The following is a 9238-nucleotide window of genomic DNA, read 5'->3' as shown; positions in this document are numbered from 1 at the left end:
TAAAAAGTGACAAGTACTGCGAAGAATTGAAAAACTACAACGTGTCGTTTAGACAAAATAGTTTTAATTTCGCTGATCCGGAAAGAATTTTCCAAGTCAATTCGGAACGAAGACATCTGTTGCAGGCTTTGAAGGTTTACGATTCACTACAAAAAGATAAAAGCAAAAAATTGTATGTTAATCCTGACAATGACATTGAGGTGCAAAAACACGTCATAAATGCATTCGGACTTCCCTGCTACACCTTTTGAATTATAATTGGAGTCAAATTTACTCAAGACACGGCAATAAAGGAAATAAGTAGTACATTGAAAGATATACTAAAGAAATACAGCTATAAGAAAGTCATTTTGGTTGCCGAACACAACAATAAACTATGTCGGCAATTCGGACTAAACGATATTTTTCAAGTTGGTGGATTAGTGACATTAAAAAATCTTTCAGATGAATGCCAGGACAGGTTAGTAGATCAGAACAACATAATTTTTCAAGGAGAGCAGATCAGCTTGGAAGAACTATTGGAAACACAAACAAATGAGGATTGGAGGAAGGCTATAAATTCTGAAATTCTAGAAATGCTAATTAGAAAGAAAGAAATAAAAGTGGGCGAACGACTTTCATATTTAGACGAAAGCAACTCTCGATATTATATAGCTCGCACCTTTAAAACACAAATATTTAAGAGTATAGTTGGACAAGGCACTTGCGAATTGCAACAGGCAAAACCACATTTAAATGAATATGGACGTACTATTAATAAGGTGAAAGAAGGGACTTTTCCAGATATGAGCACTTATGACGTAAACCAAGAGGTGATACTTATCTCGGACGGTGCAGGAACTGGGAAGAGCACTGTCCATACCAAAATGGCAACGGCTATAAAAGAAAAGAATCCTCACTTGTGGGTGATCAAAATTGAACTCACTAGGTACTCTAGCTTCTTAAGGGACGTGATAGCTAATCGACGGGAAACCATAAGTGTAATGGAGCTGTTGAATTCTAAAAATGCGACGAAAATGACGAACCACTTAGAAAAGTTTGTGTTCTCCTCGAGCAAGAATGTCGTGCTTATGCTCGACGGGATAGACGAGATCAGCCCCGACTATACGGGACTCGTCCTTAGCATGCTGACCCAGTGTATACAAGCAGTTAATTTCGCAAAACTTTTCAATACTATAAGACCTCACATGGTCCAAGAATTGGAAGCCATTTTGAAAGTGAAGCCATTCGTGATGCAACCCTTCACGGAACAGGACTAGGTCGACTTCCTTATTAGTTATTGGGTTTATAATCTAGCTATAAATAATGATAGTAGAGGAAGTGCGAGCGATACGCCAGAGCATTGATAAGTAGGGTGTCCTCGTGGACAAAGGGATATTACGTGAAAGACGACTTTACTGCGATCCCTCTGCAACTGAAAATGCTTGCGGAGATTTTCCAGGAAAGCATAAAACAGAATAAGTCATCCGATTGGGAAGAATGCAAGGAGTTCTTAAAGGAAACTAGGGAAAAACCGAAACTGTCCGAAAAAATGGAAATTAAAGAGTTGTACGACATGTTTATTGAGAAAAAAAGAGACATCTACATATACAAAGGAAATCCCAGCGGAAATTCGGCGCCAAATATGGCGTTAATTGATCATTTCGATGAATCCCATAAGTACCACAGAAGACTCGCTTTAGAAGTGATTTTACATAAAGATCGTCGGCTTTTCTCGTGTTATCAACAAAGTTGTAAGGATATAAACGAGAGCGTACTGAAAATAGGAATCGTGCAGAGAACAAACGACGAACCTCAGTTTATTCACAGGACTTTCGCTGAATATTTTGTTGCGGAAAGTCTAGTCCACGAATTGCAAGCTCAGTTACACAGTCCAGATATAAAGTTTCAAGAGTTTTTCGTAGGTAAAGTTTTACAACTCCCTGAAAATGTAATTATCCGCGGCTTCCTTGACAATTTTCTAAATAGAGTCGTGGATTCTGAACCCGCAAATATTCTCGAGAAATATGAATCCCATACTTGTGACCAATGCTGTTGGATGGATGACCATAGATTTATTCATTTATTAGCGGAAGAGGGTTGTATCGCAATTCTGCAACTCGTCCTCAAATGCGTAAATTTCAAGATTGTCAGAGGCAAAGAAATTAACATCGAAGATTTGACAAGTTACGATTTCGATAACAATAGAAGCGTTTCCCAAGCCCTTTTACGAAAAATTCGAGTTAACAAAATAGAGAGAAAGGAAAATGTACTATTATTTACGAGGATTATTACTCAAGAGGCTGGAATCAACATCAGGGACAGATTTGGGAGCACGCTACTGTACTATGCCGCTGACGGTGGTCACTTTGAAATGGTGAGGTTTCTAACCGAGCAAGGAGCAGACATCAACAGTGCAGGTTACATGGGATGTACGGCACTGCACTGCGCTGCGAGCGACGGTCATTTGGACATTGTCGAATATCTCGTAAAATCCAACCACGATATCGATATCCAAAACGTGGACCGCCGCACGGCGCTGCATTTTGCCGCCGCGAAAGGTCACCTGGACACAGTGAAACTTCTTCATCGACTTGGCGCAGATTTAAATGTAACAGACTTCGATGGCGGCACGGCACTGCATTCTGCTGTCTCGGGTCATCACTTGGACACGGTCAAGTACCTTCTTGAACTGGGTGCGGACTTCGATGTTGAAAATAACTACCAACGCACGCCCCTGCGTCTAGCTGCCATTTACGGTTTCTCAGACATAGTTAAATTCCTGTTTGAACTGGGCGCGGACCTCAGTGTTACAAATTATGAAGACAACACGGCATCGCATTTAACTGCTTTTTTTGGACGCTTAGACGCAATCAAAATCCTTCACGAACTGGGGGCAAATTTAAATATTCGAGATTACGACGGCAGGACGCCACTGCATCTTTGCTGCCAGAGAGGGACATTTGGACACCGTCGAGTTTTTTGTCAAACTCAACTTTGATGTCAGCATCAAAGACGACAAGGGCCGCACGCCGCTGCATTTAGCAGCTGGGGATGGTCAATTGCCTGGGCTGGTCACTTGGACACCGTCGAATTTCTTCACGGACTGGGCACTGATTTAAATGTTAGAGATAATGAAGACAGCACGCTACTGCATTTGGCTGTTGCGAGGGGTCAATTGGTTGTCGTCAAATTTCTAGTGAATCTCGTCGGTGACGTCAATATCAGGGACCTCAACGCCCGCACGCCTTTGCATCTAGCTGCCTGGGCTAGTCACTTGGACACAGTCAAATTCCTTCACGGACTGGGCACAGATTTAAATGTTAGAGATAATGACGAGAGCACGCCACTGCATCTTGCTACCGTATCTGGTAATCTGGGCGCAATAAAATTCCTTCTTAAAGTAGGTGGAGATTTGAGAATTAGAAATAAAGATGGTCGCACGCCACTGCAGCTTGCTCGCTACAAAGGTCATCGTCAAATTGTTAACTACTTTAAGAATATGAATAGAACTACTTTAAAAGTAGGAATGGGAATAAGAAAAAAGAAATAATGCAAAAATTGGTAAGTTGGTACCATTTCGGCATTACTGATACTGTTTTGTTCAATATTGTGCACAATTAACTTAAACTGAAGTGCTCATGTCATGAAAATTTTAAAGTGCCGTTCGGTTTGCATAGTGTTCCAATATATATAGTATGTGTAGTCGAGCAGAGTAGCCATATTCCGGTGTGGTTCCAGCTAAACAAGTAAATATTCAAAGTAATCACTTGAATTTATTATTATTCATGATGGCAGATGCCCCTAAAACGACAAGTACTAAAACTATTGATGATGAGGAAAAGCTGATTCAAAGGGCCATTGAGAAGATATTGGGATCAGATAGGTTTCTATCTAAATTAATGGATAAAATTTCTCAATCTGTAACTGCGAGTATAGAACCCACCATCAAGGTGTACAGTGAAAAGGTTGAACAACTTGAGTCAAAGATTATGGATGCTGCTAAGTTTATCGATAACCAGGAACGAACAGTTCTCACGACAAAACAACTTAAGAATTTATGGTTTACCAGAGGAGAAGGGTGAAAATCTAAATATTAAGATAACAACTCTGTTTCAGCAGAAACTCAATACTGAAATTAATGAAAGTGACATCGATTTCTGTTATAGACTTAGTAGTAAAGAAGGCAAAAATAGGCTTGTAATGGTGAGATTTTGTAGAAACCAGGTCAAACAAAAAATTGTAAAACGGAAAAGTTATCTAAAGGGTAGTACTATAGTAATTAAAGAAGACTTAACTAGTAAAAGGTTTGCTGTCTACAAAAAAGCATGCGAGAAATTTGGCCCAAAAAGTGTATGGTGTTCTGAAGGTAAAATTCTATGCAAAGTGAATAATAAAATACATAAATTTACTAATTTGATGGAGCTGGATAACGTCAAGTAATTATTGTTTACTAAAGTTTACCGATTGCTGTGAACTCACCTAATGATATTCTTTTTTCTTTTTCTGATTGTATTGTAGTTTTATCTTTAGTATATAATTTGATTAAACATTTTGTAAAATAAATTAGTTACTTAATAATGATTAAAAATAATATAACTATAGGGCACATAAATGTGCAATATCTTATACCGAAAATAAATAAAATACGAGATTTTTTATTAGATAAAAATTATAATATTTTGGCAATTTCTGAGACTTGGTTGTCCTCTTGTATTAGTGACTTGATAGTTAATATTGAAAATTATAACATTGTTAGGAGGGATCGTGTTGGCAGAGCTGGGGGTGTATGTTTTTATGTTTCAAATAAATTGAATTATAAAGTAGTAGAACTATGTAATGACATTGAACAGTTGTGGATTTCAGTTAAGACACAAACTAGTAAAAACATATATGGCGTAGTTTATAGGCCTCGCAGGGTAGATTATAATTTTTTTCTGTCTAGTTTAGAGAAATATGTAAGTCATTGTATTCCTGAGTGTGAGAACATTTTCATTTTAGGCGATTTAAATATAGATTTGCTTTCTGTTGACAGCTGTAATAAATTTTAACTCGTTTCTTGAGATGCTAGGGTTAGTACAGATTATAACTCAACCTACTCGAATCACGAAAGATTCCAAGACACTACTAGACTTAATAGTAACTTCAAATAGTTCAATTGTGCTTAGGTCAGGAAATTTGGAAATATATGTAGCTGACCATGAACTAGTTTTTTGTGAATTAAAGTCAGATTTGAAAAGATTGCCATTTTATGTTACTTATCGTGATTTTAGTGGGTTTAATGTTGAACAGTTTACTAATGACTTAAATAATTTACCACTGCATAATTTGTTTTATATTGAGATGTAGAGCGCAAGGTTTGTTATTTCAATGATTGCTTGACTAACTTATTTAATATACATGCACCTTACAAAACTGCAAAAATTTCAAGGCAACGTAAGCCATGGATGACTGATAACATTAGATTATTAATCTCTCTTAGAAATAAAGCTAAATCAAGATTCAGAAAATCTAAATTGGATGCACATTGGAACTATTATAATTAACTAAGAAATTACACTGAGATTGCAATTAAAAATGAAAAGCGAGCATATTTTAGAACAAATGATCCTAAGGATATTTGGAATGGCTTAAAATCTTTAAACTTAAAACAACTTAAAGATAGTAATTTACCAATTCATCTCAGAAATCCTAATATTATAAATAATCATTTTATCAATAGTATACCAGTTTCAAATTATGATAATGGTCGTTTAATAAATTATTATGAAAATAATACATATAATAATATCCCTGCAAATTTTGAATTCTTATTAGTGGACGTAAATACCGTTTCTAAAATTTTATGTTTTATTAAAACAAATGCCATGGGTCCAGATGATATAAACCTGACGATGTTGAAATACTGCTGTCCCTTTATTGTTCCGTACATTACCCATATAGTAAATAGTTGTCTGTTACACCACACTATATCTGTCCAATGGAAACAAGCCCATGTCATACCTATTCCAAAAATTACTAATCCTTTAACACTATCTCACTTGCGTCCTATAAGTATTTTACCTACTTTATCGAAAATTTTGGAACGGGTAATATATACACAATTAATAGACCATTTAAACAAGCATGAGATTATTCCACCAATTCATTCTGGATTTAGGCGAGCTCACAGCTGTACAACTGCCTTACTGAAAGTGACAGATGATATTTGTGAAGCATTTGATAATGGCAAAATTAGTGCTCTAGTACTATTAGACTTTACCAAAGCATTGGATACGATTCAACATCAATTGCTTATTGCAATATTTCATTTTATTGGATTAGGTGAAAGTGCAGTTAGTTTAATATCTAGCTACATAGGAAATCGTACACAAAGAGTAAAAATTGGAAATGCATTGTCAAATTGTGTTGCTTAAAGTAGGTGTCCCTCAAGGATCTATTCTAGGACCCCTATTATTTTGTGTATATCCAGTAATCTCTGCAAAAGCTTGAAATATTGTAATCCGCACATGTATGCTGACACAATTGCATTTATCTTTCGATAAAACCAACTGTAATGAGGCATTGAATAGAATTAATTCAGATCTTAAAATTATCTCTCAAATATCAGAAGAACATTTCTTATTTTTGAATCCATCCAAATCAAAGTTAATTTTGTTTGGTAATAAATTAGCGATATCCGAAATCTCCGATAATTTTAAGGTTGTGATAAATGACACTTTTGTTCCTATAGTTCAGAGTGCTTCTAACTTGGGTCTGACTTTTGACAATACATTTAGATTTTGTTCACAAATTAGTAAGTATATACAAAGATCATACATGGCTTTGAAACTGCTCTATCCACACAGAAATTCTGTAAGAATAAAAACGCTACTTTGGGAAACCCTTATCTTGTCAAATTTTTCATACTGTGCTCCTGTTTATTATCCATATATTCATATCTTAACCAAAAACAGAATACAGATGTGTCAGAATTCATGTCTAAGGTACATATTTGGCATTCGACGCAGAGATCACATTTCTCATAAATTACAGGATTTGAAATGGTTAAATATGAACAATCGTCTGAGATTACAAACTTTGAGTCTATATCATCAAATAATTTGTACAAAAACTCCTTCATATCTGTATAACAAAATTCGCTTTCGTACTGATGTACATAATATAAACATTAGAAATACCTAAGCATTTTATAACACCACCTTCACATAAAACCAGTTCCTACGAACGATCATTTATTTACAGTAAAGTATAGCCTAATGTAAGTAATTAACTAACTAATTAAAATATTGAAACAGTAGTAGCCAAGAGAACAGAGGGAAAAAAACAACAAATAAGAAAAACAATTTGGCAATGTAAGATAACCTAAAATTAGCAAAAATATAGTTGCTTACTGATTACTAAATAAGTATTCCAATCCATGCGATAGAGAGGGATGGCTATAATGAAGGCGTGTCATAGTCACCGCTCGTTTCGCTCTCCCACAAATAAGATCCACTTCTTATTTGTGGAAAGGCGAAATGGGCGTTGACTATTAAACGCCTTCATTATAGCCATCCTTGTCTATCACATGGATTTCTATGGCTTACTTTATCGCTCTCACGTAACTTCTGATAGACCATCGGTACTTTCCTATACTGTATACCTTCTCAAAACTTTACAACGCACTGCCAGATGACTTTAAAAGATTGTCTTCAAAGAATTTTAAAACCAAAGTTTCAGAATACTTATTTAGTAATCAGTAAGCAACTATATTTTTGCTAATTTTAGGTTATCTTACATTGCCAAATTGTTTTTCTTAATTGTTGTTTTTTTCCCTCTGTTCTCTTGGCTACTACTGTTTCAATATTTTAATTAGTTAGTTAATTACTTACATTAGGCTATACTTTACTGTAAATATCTATCTGATATACTAGGTAAGTGCATCACATCGAGAGGTGAAGCTTGCTCTATCTGCTTGAGCACAGCCTAGAGGTTTTCCTACTATTTCAATACCAGTAGAACTAATTATATGTTTTAATTTTACTTTGTATCTATAAATGGAAAATAAATGTATTATTATTATTATTATTATTATACTCAACCTGTGCGCGCGCGCGCTTATTAGAAGGTAACACGAGTTATTGTTTTCGCGTTGTAGTGGTTGATCAAAATGGAATCGTGACTGGATATTAATGGCCAACCTGATATCAGGGTAATTGCAAACAACCCAATTTAACAGAGATCTAGAGCGTATCAAAAAAATTCAAAAAGTTGGAATTAAGTAGTTTTGCACATTCTATTTTGTTAATTATAACTTAATCTCAACTTTTTGAAATTTTTCTTTCTCGATACGTTTCTTTTGATCAAATAGAACCTATATCTACGATATTAACTTCTAAAATTAACATTTAATTAAACAATTAATTACAAAAAACGATCGAAATTAATTAACAAATACCTGGAACAACAATATCACGGTCAATCGAATTAGCCTTTGGCACATATGTTGATCTTTGCACTGACTGTCTTTTCCATAAATTTCATCAACATCCATCTCCTTTTGCAATAATAATGCTCAATTTTCGAAGAAAACTCATTTTTCGGCATTCGACTTATTTTACAGTTTACAAATTGGTGAAATATGACTTTATATACCTCAATTAAATTAAGTAATTCAAAACGTCACTTCTTTCGAGTTATTTTTTTTTGGATATTATCATTCTATATACCCTTGCCCGCTATCAAATGCAATAAATAAATACCTACCAATAATTTCTTAAATTTTCAGGTTTTATGATCTAATTCCATTGGAGTAAAGAGTAATTATTATTATAGCCTTTTCCTGATCGGTGCAATGTATGTCTGTTTTGTGTTAATAACAGCAACAACAAACAATTTAAATTTGTATAAGAAAACTACATTTACGCGTAATAGACAAATACGTATTGTCTAATGGCTAATAAATGATAGTAGCTTTAGAACGCATGCGTGAATTTCAATTGTTACCGCAGGTGCAAACAGCCTAATATGACTGAATAGTTGCAGGGATTAATTTACTGATTTCAACCGACTTATTATTATCGTTCATTGTAATGGTCAATTTAATTTTGAGTAAATAATAGACTTCGTTAATTTGTGAATTTATATTATTATTATTATTATTATTATCATCATCATCGTCATCGTCATAGTCATCGTCATCGTCATCGTCATCGTCATCGTCATCGTCCTCGTCGTCGTTGTCGTCGTCGTCGTCGTCGTCGTCGTCGTCGTCGTC

At 35.0% G+C, this 9238-nt stretch overlaps 1 protein-coding gene across 1 annotated transcript; it reads left to right on the top strand.

Annotated features, from left to right (window-relative positions):
* The first annotated feature begins 1420 nt into the window (after positions 1-1420).
* LOC108913806 (ankyrin repeat, PH and SEC7 domain containing protein secG-like) lies at positions 1421-3532 on the top strand. Its single transcript, XM_018719431.1, has 2 exons — positions 1421-2875; positions 2987-3532. Exons 1-2 carry the CDS (start codon positions 1421-1423, stop codon positions 3530-3532), a joined length of 2001 nt encoding a protein of 666 aa, XP_018574947.1.
* The last annotated feature ends 5706 nt before the right edge of the window (positions 3533-9238 follow it).

The sequence above is a fragment of the Anoplophora glabripennis genome, unplaced genomic scaffold (assembly GCF_000390285.2).
Source record: "Anoplophora glabripennis isolate ALB-LARVAE unplaced genomic scaffold, Agla_2.0 scaffold413, whole genome shotgun sequence".
Classification (NCBI taxonomy): domain Eukaryota; kingdom Metazoa; phylum Arthropoda; class Insecta; order Coleoptera; family Cerambycidae; genus Anoplophora; species Anoplophora glabripennis.
This window is presented reverse-complemented; position numbering and strand designations above follow the sequence as displayed.